Source organism: Prosopis cineraria, unplaced genomic scaffold, assembly GCF_029017545.1.
Source record: "Prosopis cineraria cultivar Desert tree isolate PC_DT_omini unplaced genomic scaffold, ASM2901754v1 PC6, whole genome shotgun sequence".
Classification (NCBI taxonomy): Eukaryota; Viridiplantae; Streptophyta; class Magnoliopsida; order Fabales; family Fabaceae; genus Prosopis; species Prosopis cineraria.
The window spans coordinates 36,875,801-36,901,800 of NW_026555337.1; the positions used below are offsets into that span (position 1 = coordinate 36,875,801).

Genomic DNA, 26,000 nt, shown 5'->3' on the forward strand with positions numbered 1-26,000 from the left:
TTTGGGAATGATGAAAATGAGATGGGAAGAATATTTGATAGTAGTAATCAAGCTTGAGGCAGTTCTAGGCAACTCTGACGATTGATTCTTGGACCCTATATATGAAAGGTTAAATTTGTCCTGCCAGCTGACCATTTTGATGGTTCTTTATATTTATATATATGAATGCTTGGAAATATAATAACTTTTGGTTGTTATTATTTTGAAGTTCCAATTCATGAGCTAATTTTGAATGCTTCCAAGTAAGAAATTGAATATTCTTCTTTTTGAGCATTTTTATATTTCCTATTTTGTTTTAAAAAGATGCTATACTTGACTCCTATTTTGGCATCACATGTACGTGTACATTGCTATACTAGACTCCTATTCATCATCTTAATATACCTACGTTCCTTGATTATATCTGGAACATAATTGATAAGGTCCATAACATAGATGTGCATGAATTAAAGGTGGAAGAAAAGTTAGTTGAGATTGTTTTAGGGGGGGAGATAACAATAGTGTTAGTCTAATTCTAATACTTCTGAACTTTTCAAAAGAAAATTATTTGATAAAAGTTTATGTACAAATAAGAAGTTAGAGTTGAAGGAAAAAAGTATTGAAACACAAAAAATTATCAAAGAAAGCTGCTGAAGTTCTTTCATTGGCCGCTTAACTCAACTATTCATTAATGCAAGGCATGTCATGAATATCCCTAGAGTAGAGCAGTGGACCAGATTTGAGGCAACACTGAGATCTATTCTCTATAATTATATTTTGCTACATTGTGCTATTTTGCTCTGGTATTTATCACTTGGGTTATTAGACATGGAATATTTATCACTTAGGGATCTTTTTGCAATAAAAGTTATTCTATTTTATACTGCTTCTATGCCTTATATAAGCAATGTTTGGTGACCTGAAGTTGAAGGGTGTTTGTGTGGAGTTTGAACAAAACTTTTCCTTTGTTTATATTTCTATTTTTTTTGATTTTTAGCTGTCAGTTCTATTTTTGTTGAATGTAATCACTTTATCTTGGAAAATAGTAAGTTGTTAGGCTTTGGTGCTGACGAGTGGGAATTGGGAAATAGTGACTATGGAATGCTTTTTTATGATCAGCATTTTACAGATGATTATGGTATTATATTTTTCATCCTTCCCATTGTTGGTGTCCTATGAGTGTGTACGTGTGTGCTTATGTATCTTAAGTCTACATGAATTCTTATTGATTGCTTTTAGAAATTATTTAGTACTTTTCACCTATATGCATTTTTCTGTGTTTCCATAAAGGTCATTTGATGTGACGAATTTAGTGCTTGGCTGTGTTGGGCCTTATCTCTTATTGTATGGTTAGTTTGTTTCTATTCTTTTAATACATACTTTATGCAATTCGGTGTCTGTTATCCTTCCATTTTACCCTTCAGTGGATCAATTTCACTTTCTATCCTCCCTTATGACATGACCTATGCATTATGCCATTCTTACTATCTTGTGTTGATGGCTCTTGCAGAGTTAAGGCCATCATTTATATAGGGTTTTTTTTTCAAGAACTAATTATTTATGTCCATTTGTCATTTATATAAATGCTTTTCATAGTATAGCAATGAAATGTGTTTGGGCTGTGTTGCAGATTTCAACATCCTCATCATTTAGGGACTATGTTGCAGATTCACTTTCTTTGTTGTCCAGGGATAATTCTTTTACACTTTGCAACTTGTGCAGATTATAAAAATAGAAATGTGTTTAGGCTTTACAAAATGGGAAGAAGCAAGCTTACAAGTGTACACTAAAGCAAGCTTACAAGTATACATCAAAGCAAGGAGCTAGCATGACAAAAAAGAGGATCAGCTCACAAGAATATATTGTTAAGAACAAAAGGGAAATTGAACCAAGAGGTTAAAGCTAAAATGAAGACTTCATAGCTGAGGATTTGTATTCACATTTGGATTTGAATCTGTAACATTGTAACAATTTATATTCAAACAATATAATGTAATTAAATTGTAATAGAAGTTTCAATACATTTAGACAATGATTTACCTTTCTTAAATACTTGACTAAATTCAATTGTTTCGAGTGACTTTACATTATTGTTCAATAAATCCTACAAACACAAAAAAATGATAATAGTATGAAATATATTGTGAATGAAATTTGACTTAGTTAAGAACTTGAAATATAATATCCTCACCATCGTCAATGTTGTGAATGACGTTTGATTTAGTTGAGGTGGATCATGTTGTGTATGTAACACACCAAATTTTTTTTTAAAATAATTTAACTCAACCATAGTTAGGTTACAGCCACCCAACACATTCTTATATCAATAATTTCAATATAAAATATTTTATAATTGGCTTCAACTCACATACTATAACATTTCAGATAAATTTTTACCTCCCACATGCCATTAGGCTAAATCACATTTGTCCATCCTTATACTCCCAACAAGTAAAATAAGCAATTTAGTCAATTTTCAACACAAGCCAGTTATTTGGCCTTATAATCATGCCATTTTAACTAATCCAAAGTAAACCAAATATTAAAATTACAGTCATCCAAATTGTATCAAAAATAGAAATAGTTTGAAAGGCATGATTACATTTATATATTCATATAATTGACAATAAACAAAAAGCCCTAATATTGGCAATATAACACATTATAAATCATAAATTAAATACCCAAAAGAGACAGTGGATTTATACCACTAAGCCTCTGGGACTCCTCCACGTGTCACTCGTGGCTCTTCTCCTGAAAATTGTTAATCACATAATGAGACTCAAAAGTCCCAGTAACCAAAGCCAATTTATGATAGTGTATACAAACAGTTAAGTGTGTGCTTACTAAGTGAGAATTAAAAATAATATAATTCCAACAAACATAAGAAATATTACAATATACATAAACAACCATCCTTATATCCCTCCATTAACCTCGAGCCGTAGCCCTCACTCGGTGCTAAATTACCCGGCCAAAGGTAGATTAGCCCGAGCCCTTACAAGCCACCTATTGAGCTCCAATAGGGGCGTACCACATGGCACATAAATACAACAATAATAGCAAGTCTCCCAACACCTCCCACAATAATTAAACAAATTCATAATAATATTGCACAATTATACAATATTACAAAATTTATAATTTTCTCAATAATCACCCAATTAACATGAAGTAACACTAATCACAAATTAAAAGCATGGTTACCTTGTGGCTTTTTCAATAAATTATTCTTTAAAATTTCTCTCACACCACAATCTTCACCAGTAATACAATCTACAAATAACATATTATTTATAAGTATTAGTTTCAATTTTTGAAACTAATAAAATAATTCTAATAATAGAATTAAAAATATAACATAATTCTTAATCTCAATCTTAATACAAATCTATAGTTAATACTATTAAGTAAAATTTTTAACTCCTCTTTTAATTATCAATAAACATTAATAATCTAAAAATCAACTTCTAAACTAATTTCTATTATCAAAATTTTCTTTTTATTTCATAAATTCGTACCTAAAATACCCAAAAATTAAAAATTGAGTCTCTAGCTTAGAATCATAATCCTATAACCATAATAATTCATTTCTCATCCCAAATAATCATCTAAACCTCAATAAATAACATATATTTTCAGATCTAGTTTAGAATTTGATCCATAAGCCACAGATTCAAAGATCATCAATAAATTTATACTCTAGAACATTTATTATACTACTGACAACCTCAAAAATCATATTTATTCAACATAAATTCATCTCTCTTCCAGATCTTAAATTTTCTACCACTACAAACTCAGAAACCAAAGAAGAAGGATGATTAAGAAAAAATTTTAGAACACTTACTTAGTCTTGAAAAGCTTAAAATCACACCCTAAATATCCTATTAAAAACTCTTACCTTAAAACCCAGCACCGGTGAACTTGGCTCACAGATGCTCTCTCTGCCTCAGCTCACGCACGAAAGAAGGAATGAAGAAATGAAGGAACATGTGAGTTTTTATAAAAATTCAGTGGGTCCCACATCTTGTTTTTATTATTTCTTCTTTCCTCTCTCTCCCTTTTTTTTATTATTATTATATACATAATCATTGCATTGCACCGAAAGCTGATCGCATTTTCTTCCTTCTTTCCTTCCTCTTTCTCATACCTTTTCTCTTTCTTTCTTTTTATAATAATTTAATAATATTTTATTTATTTATTTTTTTAATTAATTAATTTTTTTAATAATTTTTTTAATTTAGAATTATATCCTAAATTAGATTTAATAATCATTTTTTACTAATTTGCTTACCTCTAAATATTTTTCAAAATTTCTATTAACCCAAATTAACTATTAAAATTTAAATTGAGATGTTACAGTGTAGCTATTGGTGTATTTGGCACAGGTAGACCATATTGCCCTTGTATTGGTATACTTGACACAGGGGAGCCATATTGCAATGGGATTGACATATTTGACACGGGGGGCATATTGCCTTTGCACTAGCATATTTGACATAGGGGGATATTGCACTTACACCGACATATTTGACATGGGGGGCTATATTGTACCAAAGATGATGATCTACCCACTTCTAATGTATTTTGGGTGTCCTACAACAATATCGGTTAAATGTCATAAAAAAATTATGCTATTAAAAATTCAAAGTAAAAAAATTATACCTTTGAACATTGTGAGGACGTGTTGGTAGATTTTTTTTGACTTGGGTTGTCAACCTAACTTGGATTGATCTTTTTGTGTTCTCTCTTCTTAAATCCAATGCCTGAACATCATTCTTACCAACATCATCATCAACACCCCCTTTACTATTACCATTATTAGAGGAGTGGTTAATAAGAAGTTGAGACACTTTTTTACTAAGCTCTAGCACTGCTTGATAAACCATAGAGAATGCTTGTGGACATTCAGATGCATCGTCAGCTAATTTTATGAGCATGGGGCACAATTGCCTATATTGATTTAAGCATTCTAGTTTAGAATCAACTTCAATTTCCTTTCCTTTGCTATCATGCACTACACCACACCTTGCTTCTTATGTCCACCTCTTTGAAACATATTTCTTTAGAAGTAGCTTCACATCTTGGTCATACAATATCCTCAATGCATGATAGCATAATATTCCCCATTGTTCAAACTTCTTACAACTACAAGTAATGATAGCCTCTTTCTCTTTCCTTGATGGCTCAAATGTCAATCTCCACTCTCCTTTTTTATCAACCATTATGATTAAATAATCAATAATAATAGCATAATCATCTTCAGCTATTTTTCTTCTTTCCTCTCTTTTATATATGTAGCATCACGTAAGTCATACTTATATTGGAACAAGTCAAAAATTGGTGGTGTGTAAACTTGAGAAAGTTATCGCAGCATAGATGAACTCTTCAAAATCAACCTCAATAACTTTTGGTGTGAGTTGAAATCACTTTGCAATTCATTATACCGCTTATCTACAACAACTTGTTCAAAGACATTGAAGAATTGACTAATATTCAATTAAGGATTAGTGCAACTTTTTATGAATGAATTGATATTTTCACTAAGTTATGTATTTCTCATACCAAGAGTCTTTGAGTACTTCATGTAACATGTTGCCCATTTTTAACTTGTAAATAGACATCAACTATGGATTATTTTCTACATTATATTTTGATAATAATTCTTTCCAAGATTCCTCAAACCTTGTTTCTTTCTTATAATGATATATGCACCAATTAAACTCACTCAGAAAATGAGAGCCATCTTTTATTAAGTTCCCATGATGTTTTATCCCATTTTTATTGATATGGAATGTGCATAAGTCATGCTTTACATTTGGCATTATCTCTTCTAAGGCTCTTGCCATTGCTGCATCTTGGTCAGTAAACATAATAAATGGCATTTTTTGCTTACGTGCTTGTAAAAAGGTTTCAAAAAGCCATTTAAAAGACTCAAATATCTCATTATATAATAAAGCAGCACCAAATATCATTACTTCTTTGTAATGGTTGAAACTTGAGAAAATGGCAAGTGGTCTGTTGTCACGATTTGTAAAGAACGTTGTATCAAATGAAATGACATTTCCAAAACAAGCATAATCTATCAACATATGTGCATCAGCCTAAAACACATTAGTTATTTGTTCTTCTGAGTCCATTTGATAAGCATGAAAAAATGAAAGATTTTCTATTAATTATTGTTGGAAATAGCAAAGTAGAAACCCAGCTTTACCATAGACCATGTCTCATTGCCTCCTTGATCTTAGATAACTCTTTACCTCCTCTTTAGTATACCCTAAATTAGCCCTCCCTCTTGCATATTTGCTCATTAAATTAAAAGAGGCTTTTTGCTTAATTCCCATATCTTCAGCAGCCTTCAAAGTATAGCCTTGTGCTTTAGGTAATCTCCTTTGTCATGCTAACAAATGAATAGTCTCTTGGGGCTCCAAAGGGTGATTGTGGTTCAAAAATAGTTTACTTCTAAAACTTTCATTCACGTTTTAAACTATCATTTTCACTTCACACCCCATTCTTATTTCCTTTTGAGGCTTCTTAGTTTTAAAATCTTTTTTATCTTGTTTTTTCACTCCCTCCTTGGAACAAACATATTTCAATATATGATAGAATCATCCTTCTTGCTCTTATTAGAGTTTTTCTTTCTAACACTAAATCCTATTCTTCTACCATAGTCAATCTAATATTGCCATTCTTATTCTAGATCATCAAATTCAAGACCAACTGTTGGAGTCATACTTGTGTCCATTACTTAAAGCTAACAAGAAAAGCTGAAAAAAAAAACACTAAAACCAAGAGTAAGCAGATAAAAATAATAATAAAACACTGTTATACATAAAGAGTTAACAAAAAACTGTTAATGAAATTAAAAATAACCCAAGAGCTTGGTGATGAATTCATTTATGCAAAGCTAAGGGATAATAATGTGTTAAATGGTCAACGTTGCTTTCCTATAGCTGTGACTGTCATCAAAAAATTTCTATGTAGCACAAGTCCATGGCAAATTAATAACGTATTTTAAAATAAATTTAAACATAAATCAAGGGAGGAACATGACCAATGTAAGGGAGAAAGAAAGAGAAAATGGCAACTACATTGTGCAAATTTTATGTTTAAATGAGGGGACATAAATGATCAGTATATATGAGAAAAATGAAATCATACCATATTACAATCAAAATCCTTCCTTGATCGAAATCTATCCTTAGTTAGAATTTCTTTCTTGCTATGTGAGCACGTCAACTCTATTCTAGAAGAGAAAAAAGCCAAGGTCCTGCGCATTGGAGGTGGAGAAGGAAATGAGACATTATTTGGCTTTTTTTTTTTTGCTCCCACTCTAGATGGTGTCGTTTTGAGGAAGTGGAGGGAAATGCATAGATGGAGAAATGGAGACACCCTCAATCCATTATTATGACAATAGATAATACTTTGCACGCACGCACACTACATCAAATACTATCATAAATACAAAAATATTATCATTAATTAATTTCAAAGTAAAATATATAATCTCAAACAACTTATACTTTGTATATTCATTAGCATCTTGGTAGTGGTACACATGTGATGTAAGATTCAAACACAATAATTTCGAGTGATCAACCCCCATCACTATTTGGATGTTGATTTTATCAAGATGTTTAGCATAATTCAACAATAATACAAGTTAAGAGCTTGTTTTTGCTCTCATTTTTTTTAAAAAAATATTGTATAAATTAATTTTAATAATATTTTTCAAAAAAAAACAAAAATATATTTGATTATGTTAATTTAAAATTTAAAAATAATTTTAAAGTTAGAAAAATGGCCAATAGTGACAATTTCACCCTTAAACCATGTGCCTTAGAATGTCAAAGATTCTAAATTCATTTTTAGCGTAATGTTCTCCTTTGTTTTTTAAAAATGATGCAATGTTGTTTCTACCATTAACAAAGGTTATCTTTGACTATTAGTCGATTAAAAAATTATGAAAGGATCTCAAAAATTACAGACGAAGATGGATAAAGTTATAGAAAAGGACAAAAAATTACATATAATGACCTAAAAATTATAGAAAATATCCAAGAATTAAAATGCTTTTATTTATTTTTTTGTAATGTTTTGGTTAACTAACAGTCAAAATTAATAGTTATTAATAATATGCGCAATATTGCTACATTTTGAAATGTTAAAAGAGAACATTATATAAAAAATGAGTTTATGATTTCCGACGCTCTTATAATTTAAAGGCTAATTTGTCATTTAATCCAATATTTAAATTCAAAACACTTACCTGAATCATTTTTTATTTTTAAGAGTAGAAAATAGTTTTTCAAAATTGAAATAAAAAGGATTTAAAAGTTCCAAAAGTAATTACTTTAGATTAAGGTGTGATTAGTGTCTAATGTTATGTATAGATAAAGGTATTAAAGATATTGATAGTGAGAAATCACTTGTTTAGGGAACTTTAATTGCTTGGAACAAAGATAACCTCGTAATTTGTTATAGTGTGTGCCTCGTAATTTGATTATATATGTTTTATTGAAATGAATTATTATATGGGAAACATTATATTGGAAAATGTGTATTTATTGTTCAAAAATTTTAATTAAGTAGGATACTAATTATGTTTGTGTGTGTGTGTGTGTGTGAAAAGAATGTGTGAAAGCATGATTTATTGTTTGGAATTATCTTTGTTCAGAAAACTTGTTGCATGACTTGTCTAGACTTGTAAGGATGTGCGGTAGCTTATTCAATCATGAAATTACACCACATGGTATGCCTTTGTTTGGATGCAACAAGTGACTCGTTAAGGCTTAGACTAGTTTACCTTTGGTAGACTAAATAGTACCAAGTGTGGATTGTGGTACAGGTGAAAGGAAGAGATAAGGTGTACTATCATGCATAATTTTTTTAATTATTTTGTTAGATTAATTGTTGTATGGAAATATGTTTTGTATGCTCACTAAACGATCGCTTGATTAATTACATTGCATGCATTATAGTATTTTAGTTTTATTTATTAGGACCTTTGTGTCTCATTCCCCAAGGTTAACAATTTTTTAAGGACGGGTCCAGCCAGAGAAATAGTAGAGGCTTAATGTTGGTGTAAGGTCACCAACCTTGTGATAGGACTCATTTTCTTTTGGGTATGTATATCTTACCAATCTAGGACAATTTATTTGATAATTGAACATGTAAACTCATAACTTTTGGTAAAATTGTCTGTAATGGCCATAATATAAACTTGTGAACATTTATGGTCTATTTTAAAGTAATTGATGGTGTGCTTTGGAAATGAGATAATATTATTATAATTTTTTTCTATAAATTATGTTGAATGGTTGTAACTTAACTATAATTTTACTTGTGCACAGTGAAAGTAAGAATGTTTAGTTGTTGTTTGGAATGTGTAACATCCTCAATTTCTAAATAGGATTAATTAAGCCCAAATCGATTAATTAAGTGTGTTAGTGAGGTGTGTGGCTAGAGAGGCCTAACAAGCGTGTTTGGTTTCAATTTCAGGCCTAAACACAGGTCCGAAAGGGAATTAGGTCACCCAGGATGAAAGAAGAAAAAATTCTGAGAAAAGAGATTCTGTGCCATGCACCACAACTTGTGAATAAGCCATCGTGGCGTATGTGTGGTAACACGCCTGGAGGTGATCTTTGTGCCATGCACTACAGTGCATTATGCTTCCATCGCAACGCATGGTCACTTTTCTACTAGAATAAGGTCGCGAATCTGATGCAACAGAGAAGGAAAGAAACGAAGAACATGAGAGAGCAGTGCTAGGGCTTGGGAAAACTAAATATTGAGAGTATTTTAAAGTTCCTAAACACATCAAAGGTAAGCTTCCTTACTTAAATCTTTCTCTCTTCTTCCGTTTTTTAATGGTAGAAGTTAAGGTTTGATTGATAATGGTGATTTTCGGTCTATAGAGGCTATAGGTATGAACCCATTAACTTAAATAGAGTTAATAGGAGTAGATTGACTAAGTAAACTTAGTATTTATCATTATATGTTGATTTGAGATTGAAGGACATTAAATGTTTGAAATTCTCATAAATATGGTGGTTAGGAATAATGTGGTTTCATTAATGACTATTAAAGAGCTTAATGATATTAATGAGGATTAAAGAAAGCTAAGAAATCCTATGGGTACTTTTATAAGCCAAGAATGAATCTAGAGCATTAAGAAGTATGAAATTATTAGTAAAATTTAGCACAAATATAGATATTGATGATTTGCATGGTAAATGCTTGTAGAGTGACTACTATTGATACCATTTTAGCTTCTTGAAAGCTTTCAAAGTGAGTATTTGAGGGGTAAAACCTTTGACCTCTCAAAGGTTTGAGATAACCAGGGGAATTCTAACTTAAACTTTTATGTGTTTATTAATTATTGATTGATAAATGATGAATGAATTATGTGCAATTAATTGAAATGCAAATGTGGCTTGCTTTGCTTGAAAAAGTCCACTATAAAGTAGAGATTTAATGTAGTTCAATGATTTCAAAAATTGTGAAGTTTAATGATTGTCAAAGTATGGGGTACCATGATTATAAAATAGAAGTTCTATGATTTGATTGATAGAAGTTCAATGATTTTGAAACGTATGAAATTTAATGATTGTGAATGTGTAAGGTACAATAATTTTTAAACTTGGAGTTTAATGATTTGTTTGAATTGGAGTTCAATCACTTGTGTGATTTGGAGTTCAATGAAATTGGTTATGTGGAGTGCTATGAATTAAACTAAACGTGAAATTTTACATGAATATGCATAGCATGATCTTGAAAGGTGGGAGTTCACCTAGGAAGAGGAGTAGAGAATTAAATTCATATGGTAGGGCTCCCATCCAAGTGATGGCTAGGCCGAATTGATTTTATTCTTATTGTCCTACTTGTTTAATGAGGAACTGTCCCACTGGTTCAATGAGAAACTCGAACCTAGCTAGCTATCCACTAGTTTAATGAGGAAGCTAGTTTAGGCTGAAGACACCCTATAGTGTCAGAAATTAGGGAAACCGTGTTTTATAAGTGAGTTGGGTGCACTTTGGCTGGGTAATCCCCTCACAAGTATTTAGGCTAGGGAAGTCATGGATTATAGACTATCTTATTATTATATAGTCCACAGTTTCATGTCAAAAGAATAAGAAGAATATAAGGGAGGTATGATTGTGCATATAATGAGTAAAGACACATGGTTGTCTGTATTGTGACCTTGATGATGATGATAATCATAAGTTGAGTGTTAATCACTTCTGATCATATGTTATTGAATCGTGTTTGATATGAAAATTACTAAAAAGCTTTATTTCTTAAGTATGTGCTATCATGCTCAGTGAATATATATTCTCAAATGTTTTACATGGTTTGAAGAATTGTTTATATATGCCACTTACATTTAAAATAATTGACATGTATTAGTATGGGTTAGTTGAACTTTAGTTATTAAGTAGTTGTACTCATTCCAGTATCTTCAATATTATAGGGAATAGCTCAAGATGATTGGAAAGAGGAAAGTAGCCAGAGGCTTAGGATTACGATCATAATTTAGTAGGCCTCTTTATTTTGAACTTATATGTGTATTTGACAATTCAAATTGCCAACTAGGCTTCATCCATTTTTTGTTCTTACTTGCATTATGTGTTAGTGAGTTGTAAGTGTATTTTAAGCCCTAGAAAGTGAGTTGATATTTTGTGAAATAGGTGATAGGGCTAAAATACTAATGTAAGTACGACTAGAGCATATTATGTGTTGATTATGGATTATTTGATGGAAATGTGCTCAAACTCTCCCTTATTGTGTTTTTGAGATTAAGGGGTTGAGTAGTGAAAATGTAATCTATGAGTATTTAATGTGATATAGTGTATTGCACGAGTTAATCTTGATGTTTTGCATATGGTCAAATGGCTAAAGGCTTATGGTAAATGGTTTGGGCATTTAGTTTTGTGAAATTTGTAGAAAAAGTGTAAGTTTTGAAATGAGTGTTCAAATTTTGATTAAATAATAATTTTATTATGAAACCAAATCCATTATTTAGAGCTCAGAAAGAGCTTTCCATAAACACCTATTCACGTCAATTAGACATCGGACAGAGAATTGGGGCACATCGAATGTTGCCCTAAAAGCTGTTAAATTAATAGCAAAATTTACTGTCAAAATTCCTGCAATTACGTCACGACACATGGTGCCATGAGCTATAGTGCATGTCATAGAGGCGAACATACCATGACGCATGCCCTAAATTTTTTTAGAATTTTCTTGTTTTTAAATTCTTATGCTAATGTACTCATGTTTGAAGTGATCCCATACTTCTGAATATTTGTAAACTTTGATTTGTCTATTGGAAGAACTTTAAAAATAATTTTAGTTTTGAAAACTTGGGATCTCAACTTTTCTAACTATTTAAAACTTAGTATTATATTAACTACCTTGATCTCATTTCCCTGTTACTTGGGAATTGGAGTTAATTGTGGGTTAGAAGTAAGAGGATATTATAGAATGGATGTGGAGCGATCAAGTGTTTTACCTTAAGTATTGATATTGGTTAGATGTTGTGAAGTATGGTATTAGAAAACTTTTTTTAGACCTTAATGGGATTTTGTGGGTGAACTCTTGCGTCATTCTATTTGTATAATTGTGAGAAAAGATGCAATGTAATATCCTTGGAAACTCTGATTTTGTGTTGGTTGGAATTTGTTATAATGTTTAGATTTTAGAGCCTTGTTTTCAACGGGATCCCGATAGATGGACTTTTAAGCTTTAATAAATTCCCATTACTATGGTAGATTCTTTTCTACCATAATAGCCAAATTAAAAATGGTTTTACTTAATCAAGGAAAATCTTTTTTGCCATGGTAAACTTTTAGAAAGTTGACTTAATTTTTAATTACTATGGTAGATTCTTTGATTCTTTTTTTTTTAAATTATGGTAGGGTTTTCTTTTGAGAAAATGACAGATAGGTTCTAAAAGGATCAATTAATTCAACTTAGATCCGAAGTGTCAAACTTTAGGAATTTACAAGTTCAGTTCTTAATTTTGTAATTTTATTGTGATGAATTTGCAACTCATGTTCTAAATTTTAATAGAAAAAATAAATTTATTTATTCTTTGATCATGTTAAAATTTAAAAAAAAAAAAGTTTCAAAATCATTGCAACAAAGTTGTAAAATTAAGAATCGAACTTATAAATTTTTGAAATTTGACACTTGAGACTTAAGTTAAATTAATTGATCCTTTTGAGACCTCTCTATCATTATCTCTTTTTTAAAGATCATCTTTGATTCTTTGTACCATGGTAAATAATTATTACAATGGTAGTACGTTTGAAAAATAACTTTGATTTTTTTTAAACCATGGTAGTTATCTTTAAAAGTTGTAGTTTTATAAATAATTATTATGTTTAAGAAAATAATTAAAAAATTAAGATGTTACACAAAATGCTACTATAAATTTGTAAATCTCATTTCACCTATATAAGTTGTTCATTTTTCATACATTAATTGTTTGTTTTTTCTATACGAGTTGTTCATACGTCTCGCTTTACTTGTTTATATTCATAATGGTTTTATGCTGTTAATGAAAGCTGCATATTCACTTATGTATGTTGTTCATTTTTCACGTATAAGTTATTAATTTCTTTATAGAAGTAGTTCATACACTAGTTTCAATAGGGACAATAAGGTCATTTCAGTTATCTTTTAAATTTCATTTCAGTTCCCCACACATATAGTGAAATTTCATAATTTTAAAGGCTTTAATTGAAATTAAGTATGGTCAAAAGGTTTTTATTGAAATTTTTACTAAATTATTTTATTGATGTAATGTGTTTTCATTAAGGATATTATTATCTTTATACTCTAATTTTAAATTACACTCAAATCTTAAAATACTTGATTGTGATTTTAAAATTTTGTAGGACTTGTATATAATTTTTCTTATCTTTAAAGCCTTGCTCTTATTAGAAATCATATCCTCCAAACTTCCACTAGATTTGTTTAGCATATTAAATAGTATTTCCTTTTATTATTTTTCATTTAAGCAAAAGTTTCACATGGTATGCATTTTTTTAATCACATTAATTGAAGCTGGGCATGTGAAAGCCTGTTTTTGGTTTAGTGAAAGTTCAGCATCAGCGTCACCATCAAAAGACAGTAGAGTTTTGCGAGTTCGGTGCAAAACAAGTGAGAATCAGAAAAATGCAACACACAGCACAAAACGACATTGAGCCTCTCAATGTCTCTCATCCCTCTACGCAAACTAAAGCCAAATCATTCACGTTAACATATCCGGACCCCTTCTCACCGCTTATTATTTTTCATTTCCATATTTAAATTTAAATTTTGCTTCCCAATTTCTCATTTAATATTCAACGCAATTTTATTTATAAATATCCAATTTAAGTTGAATTATTCTAGTACATCGAAAATAAGGTAGATGGCCCCCCAACGTTACTTTTCATAATATAAACTGCCGTATATATTAATCTTTTCTGTTTTTTCCCCCCACAAACTGAATATGATAATTTTAAACCTCTCAAGCTCAAACTTCATGTAACAGATTGATCGCCAATGTCTATCATCTGTTGTAACTTGTAAGATGTTGTAAAAAACAAGCCTAAAAAAATTGGCTTGAGGAAGAAACAAAAGATTTTAAAATATGAAATTGGTGCAGCTCTTCTTCAAAATAGAGAATTGCTGCTCAAAAAATAAGGGCATGTTTGTTTTCTATTTTAAAAAATTGTTTTTTATTTTTAAAAATAAAAAAATTTAAAAATTTATTTGGATAAGTGTTTTTCATTTAGTTGTTTTTAAAACTGTTTTCATTTTTTGTTTTGTTTTTCTTGTTTTTAAAATACAATACATTTAATTATTGAAAATTATAGTTTTCTTGATCAATTTTTATAATTAATTGCAACAATTAAATGTCTATAATCATCATTATCAGTCTATTTTTTAAAAAATTATTTTTTAATTGACATAACTAAACAAATTTTCATTTTAATTTTTTAAAAATAATTTTAAAAAGTATATTATAAAATAATTTTTAAAAATAAAAAATGAGAATAGAAACTAAACAAGCCCTAAGATTCCTGTTTTTGGATTTCGAGATTTTGATAGTAAAGTTATAACAAACATTAGCAGAATCTATAGCAATCATGAATGAGACTTTCTTTGAAGAAGAAATTTCCAAATTATTTTTTTTCTTGTACTCAATGTTGTCAAAAACGGACTGGACCGGACGGTTCGACCGGTCCAACAGCCACTTGCTGAAGAAAACGGTCCGGTTCAACCAATTGAACCAATCTGACATTTGACCTGGGTTGAACAGGCCGGTTTTGAGAGAACCGGCTTGACCAGAGAACTAGACTCAGGTCAACCCAGTTCAAAGCTAAAAAAAATTAAAAAAAATTAGGCCAAGTTGCTTAGATTTACAATTTCTCTTCTCTAATCACTAATTCTCTCTTTTCTTCTCTTCTCTAATTTCTAATCTTTCCTTCATAACTCAAATTCAATTTCTAACTTTTCCTCCAACATCTGCCTCTAACTCTAAAGATCTAATATTTAGCATTGAGATTGAAAGCTTGTAAGTCATGACATGACAGTGTGCCTTCAGCTCCAACATTTTCCTTTGAGATCACAAGCTTATACTGACATGCCTCTATCTTTATCTCCAATGATCCAGGTATCTAGTTTTTGGGGTTGAGATCTCGAGCATCATTAACAAATTAATGTTTTATTTATATAATTGCACATATAAATTTTATTTTTTATTTAATTTTTATATTACCGGTTCGACCGCCGGTCTAACAAGTTAGACCATGAAAATCGCAACATGTTGCTCTTTCCTGTTCAATATCTGATTCGGGTTTCAAAACATTGCCTGTACTAGATATGTCTAATATTTAGCATTAAGATCGAAAGCTTGTAAGTCATGACATGACAGTATGCCTTCAGTTCCAACATTTTCCTTTGAGATCACAAGCTTATACTGACATGCCTCTATCTCTAGCTCCAATGATCTAGGTATTTAGTTTTTGGGGTTGAAATCTCGAGCATCATTAACAAATTAATGTTTTATTTATATAATTGCACATATAAATTTTATTTTTTATTTAATTTTTATATTACCGGTTCGACCGCCAATCTAACCGGTTAGACCATGAAAACCGCAACATGTTGCTCTTTCTGATTCAATATCTGATTCGGGTTTCAAAACATTGCCTGTACTAGATATGTCTATGGAAGAATTCCAGTTACAAGCATGAGAAATTTCATCTGTTTCTGAAAATTCCTAATCGCTTGATGCGAGCTTAAAACTTTTCCTTTATGTAAGGCGTGATTCCTTATCATCCATATAGATTGCAGAAGAGCAAGCGAGAATTCCCCGAATCAAAGAAAAGATCATTGGCTCCATATAATTTATCTTAAACTCTTAGAAGTCAGTAAATCAAACTCTGATGAGAAATTTTTTCTGTGCAAATTCCCAAAAAGTCAAACCAGATAGCTTTAACAAAAGGACATTCACAAAAGTATGAAGCAAGGAGTCCTATAAGCAACAACCGAAATGACACATAATCTAGTTACCTTTATTATATGAGTCTATATATAGGTCATTTTATAAGAGATGGAGTAGCATTAATATTTTTTTAAATACATTATTCTCCTCAATTTCCAATGAGGAGATGGAATATACTTGTTTTTTTTAATCTATAGTATTTATTAGGGTTAAAAATAAAAATTAAAAAATTTTAAAAAAATTTTAACAATGTAACTAACTTTTTTTTATTTTGTAAGTTAGTTATAGGTGATTTATAATAAAAACTAAGACAAGCGTGTCTGTGTGTATGGAGGATAGGAGGGAGTATATTATTAGGATAATAATATAATTTTCTTGTAACTTTTTCACTAACAATACATGGAAGCATACTTTTACAGAAGTTCAACAACAATAATATATACTTTCTTTGAACCATTTCATCAGATACTTTTTAATATGAATAGTCTATATTTAATTTATAAAAAATTATATAATTTTTTTTAAAATTTGTTATTACTCTAGATAATTTAAATTTAATATGAATAGTCTATATTTAATTTATAAAAAATTTTAAAAAATTTAACATTGAACTTATATTGTTTAAAATATATTTGGAAATTCAATTTATAAAATATTTGATATTAAATATAGACCATTTATATTAAATTTGAATTGTACAAATTTATTAAAAATATTTAAATATATTTAAAAAGTTAATTTATATAATATTTGATATTAAATATATCTGAAAAGTTAACTTATAAAATATTTAATATTAAATATGGATCATTTAATTTAAATTTCTATTATACAAACAAGTAAACAAATTTATTAAAAATATAATTTTTTTGTTTTAAAAAATTTAAAATAAAAAATATTAACACACCTCCGAGAGGGAAGCCAACTCCGCCTGGACTCTGGGGTGATGGGGACATGGGGAATTTACATTTTATTTATTTATATTTCAGAAAGCTTTAAAGTGATTTGCATTATTAGTTTATTACAGATATTTTTCATTTTCATTGTCAAAAAATGGTTTTTTTTTTCTTGGTTTATAAGGGAAGTAGAACTTTCCAAGCAAAGGAGGGTGAAGTGAATGCATCTCTGACGATCTTCTCCTGAGTCTTCCAATATATCATTTATGTACAGTGAGCTCCTGGAATACAGCGGAATCTTATGCTACTTCTTTCTTTAATTTAAAGGTGTATTTTTTATTCTTAAGATCTCTTAATGCTACTTGATACTATGTTCGGTTCATAGTTATGAATTTTCGTTTGGAAGCTGCGAATTGATGTATTGATTCGCAGCTCAGTATGGCTTGAGTTCCGATAAATTGGATACAGTACCGCTTGAGCTTTTGATTATGTCTTTTTGTTCTCTCTTCCTTCCTTACTATAATTATTTGCATAGGTTCCTGAAATTCGTCGGAAAAGCGATTTAAAGTATCTACTCTAGTAATCTATCTTGCATATCCTTTGTATATGATGATCATGAAGAAAATTGAGTTGAATTCGTGCTGATTCAATTGTTGTGTCTGTTTAATACAGAATATAGTTTTTGGGCATGGAAATTCTATCGTATGGTTCGGCATCATGCTGTTATGTAGTGAACTTGAAGTCGAAATTGAGTGGAAGATGCTTCAATTCCCGACAATTAGGATTTCCCACTGCTGGAAATCAAGGAATTCATAATAATAACATCATTTCTAGGTTCAATAACATGGAAAGAGGTTGTAGATCCTTAAATAATCTTAAAGGCTTTAAAGAAAATAATTCCAAGGTTTATAGTGGAGGCTATGATGGTTTTGTGGTTGATGGTGAAGGGGTTGTAAGAGATATATCAGGAATAGAACAACCTGCAACCAAGGTTCTCATTCCTGGTTTGCCAAATGAGCTGAAGAGGGAGTCTGGTGCCATGATAAGAAGTTGCTTCTGGGAGTGGAAGCCAAAGCTTAACGTGCACTATGAAAAGGCCGGGTGTGAAAATTTGGAATCCCCGCAGATTCTCTTTCTTCCCGGTTTTGGTGTTGGTTCTTTCCATTATGAGAAGCAAATGAAGGATTTGGGCCGTGACTTTAGAGTATGGTCACTGGATTTTCTTGGTCAAGGGATGTCGCTGCCTTTTGAAGATCCCACATTTCAGTCTAAAGCAGTGGGTGCATCTAATGGTAAATCTTCTTCGTGGGGTTTTGGGGATGAAACTGAACCATGGGCAGAAAAGCTTGTGTACTCTATGGATTTGTGGCAGGATCAAGTTCGCTACTTCATAGAAAAGGTTGGTGATTTGTACCTGATGATTCATCTGCTGTGTTCATGTTTTATTTGATTACATCAGCTCTTTAGTTGTTCCAGCTAGTTTGTTGTTTTCCGAACACTTCTTAGAGTCACATCGTGCAAATGGCTTTGCTGTAAATCATACCTAAAAAATAGCTTTAGCATGATTTGCTCAACTATTTCAACAACTATAATAAATTTGTATCCTTGCTGCTCTGGCACTGCTTGTTTTGCCTCCAAGGCCTTGAACTTAATGCAGTAGAAATCTGCAGTCTTTTTATAATTAGCTTACAGGTTTATTTTTTAAGTCTATCTTAATATGATAAGCATGTAAAAATGATATTCTCCTTCAGTATCTTTTTTACAAATGTTATTTTAATCATCTTAATTACTTGTGGTATTGATAAGTACAGATTAGGAATGAAGTATAGTTGGACCTTAGATGTTCTCTGTCATTTTACTTCAACCTTAGTTATGTTAATCATCTGCTCGTGGAAATTGGCTGCATCGAATAAGCCTTTGAGTATTGAAATGGCATGAATTGCTTTTCAGGTAATTGGTGAACCAGTCTATATTGTGGGCAACTCATTAGGAGGATTTGTTGCATTGTATTTTGCAGCATGCAATCCTCATTTAGTTAAGGGTGTCACATTGCTTAATGCAACACCGTTTTGGGGGTTTTTGCCCAATCCTGTGAGAAATCCAGGACTTGCAAAATTATTTCCATGGGCAGGAACATTTCCTCTACCACCACGTGTGAAGAGTCTGACAGAGTTGTTGTGAGTATCACTTCAATTTATTCATTGCTTCATCCATGTGCTTTTTGCTGACTTGATTTAAACTTTCCAGAAATTAACTTATAATTTGCTGTATTCCGAGCACATAACCTTCACTTCCATTCATATGTGAGAAACTTAGAAAAGTATTCTTAATGGTTTAAGATTTCTCTTTTTTGAGTAAAAGTAAGATTTGCTTTGTGTTGAAAATCCTTTCCATCATTTGAAACCTGCTTTTGAATTGAAGAATTGATCTTGTCTATCTTTAGGTGGGAGAAAATTAGTGATCCAAGAAGCATCGCTGAGATACTTAAGCAGGTTTATGCAGATCATTCAACGAAGGTAGATAATGTGTTTTTGCGTATAATTGAAACAACAAGGCATCCAGCTGCTGCTGCATCATTCGCTTCAATTATGTTTGCTCCTCAGGCAGAATTGTCCTTTGACGAGGCATTATCTAAGTAGGCATCATTTACTTAAACTGCTCCATATTCTCTTGATCATTTTCTCTATTTTTGGTTCCAAAGATTAATATTTCCAGGATGTTTGCATTTTAGATGTCGAGCCAACAATGTGCCCATCTGCCTCATGTATGGCAAAGAAGATCCCTGGGTGAGGCCAATTTGGGGACTTCAGGTTAAAAAGAAGGTTCCTAAAGCTCCATATTATCAAATCAGCCCGGCCGGTCACTGTCCTCATGATGAAGTCCCTGAGGTAAACGATTCCTCACTAATTAGTTTGAAAGTGTTCTTTCTTTTGCAGATTCTCTATAGGATAGAGGAATCAAGCCAATTATAAATAGACATGAAAACATGTCCTGTTTCATTTTCTGTGAGACTCACCTTTGACATTTATATTTTTCTTCCTGATTGGCTTCTGTATTTATAATCTGCTCCTGGTGATTTTAACTTCCAATGCTCAAAGTAGAGTCTGCTTTCTGCTTTCCCCATTTTGTGGGACCTTGTTTGTCTATACATAAGAGAACTGACTCGAGCAACAAAGATCTTGGCTATGTGCTGATCATGTGAATTAACAGGAAATCTATTCTTTGCTGGTTTTTCTATTCTGTCCATTCTTTTGGTTAAGCTATTGTATGAATGAGTAATTGAAGATGGAAGTGTTTATCAATTTTAGGTGAGGTAAAAAAAAAAATACCTGCGACAAGAGTTTATGCTAATAGCCTTTTCTACTTCCTTTTACACCCTCATCCAATGCCTGAGTGAGGGAGGGGGCGGGAGATTCTTTCCTAATCCTAACCCACCACAATGTTTTGAGTTTTCCAAATTCTTGAGTGACCCCATTAAACATTGAATCCAAATCCTTTAATGCGTCTACCTTTTTAAAAAATTTACCCCTAACCCAACTCTTCTCAGTAAGAAAGGAAGGTACCCATATCCACGTATGCATACAAATATGTCAATGACAAGTTTGAATCTAGGACTTGAGGGAGGTGGCATTATCACTAGGACAATTAGCTATTGACCTTTATTACATCTACCTAGAAAAAAAAGGATTTAAGGGGATTTTCCTGAGAAGGGTTGACTACTAATCCAGCTATTTACATGTTTGGGATTTGAACTCGATTAGTTTGATGCACTGACAAGTATGCAGAATAAAATGGAATTGGACGAAGAAAATAGCGAAATGCACAATAAACAGGCTATAAGACTCCATACAATATTTATATAAAAAAAACATGTTTTGTACTCCATATGACTTGTCTCAGTATTGTTTTATAGAAAAAGAAAAAATGGTGACAACGACATAAATGCCATTGTTTACAGGTCATAAATTTCTTGCTACGTGGGTGGATAAAGAACCTGGAGTCTCAAGGCTGTTTCTCACTACCTCTGCTTGAGGACTCGGACAGCACAAAATTCACTGTTGTCAAGCAGTTAGAATTTATCAGAGAAGACTCAAAAAAGTCAGTCATGGTTAGGTATCTAGGCAATAGTTTAACTTTAACACTTTGGGACAGGATCAGATCTTACATCAATTCTCAGGCCAAGCTCAGGGACGTGGCACTCAAATCTCAGTGATATTGTGAACTCTTCTGTGTATAAAACCATGTATACTGATAGATCATACATCATAGGGCTCCTTTGTAGGTTTTGTTGATTTGTAATCACTTGTGCATGTATATCAACCTTTAATGTAAGGGAAAAAGGATTTTTTTTTTTTTTTAAAAAAAGAAAACTTGAGCTCATGTAGTATCCTTCAGCCCCACTCTCTCTATCTGTCTCTCACTCTGCCTTTCTTTTATTGAATCAAAAGGGATGGCAAAAATCATACAAAGAAAGATAAAAAGAGAGAAAAAACCTTGAGCTTGTTTGATTTTGTTCTCTCTTTTGTCTTAAAAAATTATTTTGTAAACTAATTTATAAAAATTCTTTTATGTTAATTTAAAAAAGAAATTGAGTTAAAAACATTTGATTAATGGTGATAGCCTATAATAATAGTTATAAATGTAATTTTTGTAGTACTTTCTTTGTTTTAAATTATAAGATAATTTTAAATAAGATTATGTATGCCCATAAAATACAATATTGATACTCTATAAACTTATTTTTTAAAAAGAAAATTATAAAATTTCAAAAATGTTTCTATACGTAGAAAATAGCGAAATGCGCAATAAACAGGCTATAAGACTCCATACAATATTTATATAAAAAAAACATGTTTAGTACTCCATATAACTTGTCTCAGTATTGTTTTATAGAAAAAGAAAAAATGGTGACCCACCACATAAATGCCATTGTTTACACTTTACAATAAATTTCTTGCTACGTGGGTGGACAAAGAACCTGGAGTCTCAAGGCTGTTTCTCACATTATTTACTGGTCAAAAATGTTTCTATACGTTTAATCATTACATTATAACATTATTTTAATTTTTTTACATAAATGAGATTTTTAATTTTTTCAAATTATTTTATATTTTGAAATAATAAAATTTATTTAAAGTTATCTTAGAATTTTTTTTTAATATATGGCCACGGGACACCCGTGCAAAAAAAAAAAAAAAACTATCCTATCATATCAAAATACATGATATTACCACACCTAGAAGGTGGTTCATGAAAGATCATTAACTTGAAATTATTGTTGGATGCTTGGTGAGCAAGAAAATTAGCACATATGTTTGTTTCTCCTAAACATGATTGAAAGTAATTGTCCAATCTCTATAGCAAACTCCGTGATCTTCTCAATATAATTTGAATAAGGATGGTTCTTGAAAAAGTTGTATTGAATCAATAATAAAACTTTAAGAGAGTTCAAATAAATGTTCACTTTGGATAGTTTAGTACCCTAATAAAGTTTAGTTCCTTCCAAGACACCTAATAGTTCAGCAGTCGTACTTGAATGATAATCGAGATATTTGAAAAATTTCTTAATCCAATTACCATGGGTATCACAAATCATACCTCCACATGCCGCAACTCTTTTAGTGTTAACTGATCCATCAATGTCAAGTTTGCCCAGCCTATTTCAGAAGGCCTCCATTTTAATTTATATCTTGCAACTTCCTTGAATAACTAGCTAATCTTGCATTGTAGGCTAATATCATTGCTTAGTTGTTGTTTGTTGATAAAAGCAATATCTTTATCTAGTGTATCCTCAAATAAGAGTTCTTGCATTTTGCCTTTTAAATTTTCCAACATATTACTGCGAAAAGTTTTTGCCAAAGAGAACTTCTTGATTTTGAACAGCCCACATCATTCTTTGAATTCCAACTTCACTAATTTTCACAACTTCCGAGAACTTGTGGAAGATGATTGGGTAGTCATTACTGTACATATTAAATAAATTTTGATTTAAATGATTCTGATTTAATAAAATATTATTTTTATAATTTTAAGAAATTATTATTTTAAGACGCATATAATTTGAAATAAATATGATATTATAATTTTCATTTTAAAAAATTTCTATAAAAATTTACAAATTAAAAAAATTTAAATTTAAATTGTTAAATAGTTTGGACCTCATGAGGTATTCATTACTGTGATGAGACTGAAACTACTAATCTTAAAGCGTGGAAGGTGGCAGTGTCAAATACTTCCACCTTCTCTCACGTCCCTACACTTGGCTTCTGTTGCTGTCACCTTGGAACATTCAATTTTGATTTACGGTGTTTGATCAGCACCAAAACTGTTCCCATCTTTCTCTGTACGCCTGACACGTCAGCTTCTGCATGCATCCCTATCCCTTCTTCTATATACTTCACCGTCTTCCTCATCTTCTTCCCAAAACAGTACTAACTGCAACACTCTGCTCTGATCTCTCTCCATAGCATGAGTCACGGTCAGCCTCTCAGGCCTCAATCTGATAATGAACATCTCTCTCCTCTTTCTCAGCTCCAGCAACCCATCAAATACGGTGACGTTTTCAACGTCTCCGGCGACTTAGCCTCCAAACCCATCTCCCCTCAAGATGCAGCCGCCATGCAGGCCGCCGAGATCCAAGTCTTAGGAAAAACCCACAAGGGAACTCCGGCTGACACCATGCAATCCGCCGCCGTCATCAACGAGATCGCCGGCTATGTCGAACGCACAGAGACCTCACCGAATTGCCAAGAACCAAGGTGTGTCCGTGACTGAAACGAAGGCCAGCGGTCAGCGTATCATCACGGAGGCCGTCGGCGGCCAGGTTTTAGGGCAGCAAGTTGAACAGGACGGCCCCACCGTGGCTTCTACTATCGGGTCGGCCGCCATAGATGGGGACCCCATCACTATTGGGGAGGCGCTCGAGGCGGTGGCGATTTCTGCCGGAGATAAACCGGTGGATCAGAGCGATGCTGCTGCTATCACGGCGGCGGAGATCAGAGCAACTGGAAGTAACCAAGTGGCCCCTGGCGGTGTGGCGGATACGGCTCAGAATGCAGCCTCTATGAACACTCATGCCAGAAGCCGGGCAGACATGACAAAGCTTTCCGATGTTTTAATGGTAAAACAATATAATTCCACTTGAGACATATGATATCATCATAATTTGTCTTATTATCATATCTGTAATCATTATATAATTTATCTATCTATATATATATATTTATTCATGTTTAATGACTTTTTAAATTTTGATAGAAAGAAAAGACGAAATCAATAATAATTAAATAAGTTGCAAGTATTGATAATTATATATTTTAATTTTAAATTGAGAATTACATTTAGAATTCCAATATCTTATTTATAATGAAGATTCTCGAATTGTAATTTATCTTTTGAAATTATTTTATCAGAAACTTAATTGTTATTAATTTAATATAATATATTGATATTTAATTGTCAATGTTTAAATTTTTTTATCATGTGAGTTGATTCAATTTTGAAACATAGGATGCGACGGAAAAGCTGGCAACAGACAAAGCGGTGACAAAGGAAGACGCGGAGGCTGTGTTTGCGGCGGAGGTGCAGTTCCCATGGCGGAGAGACTCGCCGGACATGCTAGCCACGCCAGGCGGAGTAGCGTCGTCCATGGCACCGCGGCTCAGCTGAATGAACAATAATAGTGACAACTCTTTCTCAAATATTGTTAAATTAGATTTGCAAGTTTAATTAATTAAGCTCTGAAAATATCAACTTCCAAGTGCAGAAAATCTGGTTGTGATGTTTTTTTTTTTTTTTGCCCCTATCTTCCTCGTTGATTCGCCGCTATATATTAATATTAAACTAAACTATGGTGGTATTTTATTCGATGAATATATATATATATATATATATGTCTGGAGTTATTAATCTCACTTTTTGGATTGTAGATTTGATAAAGTCTGTTAATTGTTGGAGTTTTATTTATTTATCTTTTTTTCCTCCCTAAACAAGGTTCTGAATGTGGTTTGTACTTAAGTTAATGAAACAAAGGAAAGGACACAATTGAGGTTTTACTGTATTACTGTAATGTAATTATGTATTGCGTGCATTCGTTTTTTATTTTTACGCGGAAATTATTAAGCCTTTTAATATTTTTATATTTAAAATTGGAATAAGATATTATATCAATGTAATTGTCGCTAAGATATTACCTTTTGTTTGGTATTTGGGCTGAAATCGTACTATGGGCTGAAAATCGAGAGTACTAAACTTGAAGAAATTACACAACGGGCCCGTTCCATTAACGTTTGAAGGCAGGACCTTTGGGGAATCAGTAAAACGTTGCGTTTCAATGGAGCGGAGTCGCGCCCATGCTGGCGCGGTGTTCCCTTTGGTGGGTAAATTTTGAATTCAAAGGGGAGCATCGTCGCCTAAATAGAAGTCAAGTCTCTTCAAACACAAGATCAACTGATAAGAGTTGTTCTAACTTAATTTAATTAAAGGTATTAAAGGTTTTAAATTCAAATTCTGAGAATGCAGCAGTGTAAGTGACAAGGGATATTTACATTTGTAATGCTTGTCATGCTTAATTTGAATTAGTTTGGGTCTCATTAAATCCTCACTTCTTGAGTCAAACA

At 31.7% G+C, this 26,000-nt stretch overlaps 1 protein-coding gene and 1 pseudogene across 1 annotated transcript; both read left to right on the plus strand.

Annotated features, from left to right (window-relative positions):
• Nucleotides 1–17,552: 17,552 nt before the first annotated feature.
• LOC129312568 (pheophytinase, chloroplastic-like) lies at nt 17,553–21,769 on the plus strand. Its single transcript, XM_054955226.1, has 6 exons — nt 17,553–17,709; nt 18,055–18,781; nt 19,333–19,559; nt 19,826–20,017; nt 20,114–20,270; nt 21,341–21,769. The coding sequence occupies exons 2-6, from the start codon at nt 18,071–18,073 to the stop codon at nt 21,593–21,595; spliced, it is 1,542 nt and encodes a 513-aa protein (XP_054811201.1). The 5' UTR covers nt 17,553–17,709; nt 18,055–18,070; the 3' UTR covers nt 21,596–21,769.
• Nucleotides 21,770–23,699: 1,930 nt separating this feature from the next.
• On the plus strand, nt 23,700–25,465 carry LOC129312366 (late embryogenesis abundant protein D-34-like; annotated as a pseudogene).
• The last annotated feature ends 535 nt before the right edge of the window (nt 25,466–26,000 follow it).

What these genes read in the sequence shown, in the direction of transcription:
- LOC129312568 (XM_054955226.1), top strand. Translation starts at nt 18,071, where the DNA reads ATGGAAATTCTATCGTATGGTTCGGCATCATGCTGTTATGTAGTGAAC. An exon ending in TTCGCTACTTCATAGAAAAG is followed by an intron (nt 18,782 to 19,332) that starts GTTGGTGATTTG and finishes ATTGCTTTTCAG; the next exon opens with GTAATTGGTGAACCAGTCTA. An exon ending in CTCATGATGAAGTCCCTGAG is followed by an intron (nt 20,271 to 21,340) that starts GTAAACGATTCC and finishes CATTGTTTACAG; the next exon opens with GTCATAAATTTCTTGCTACG.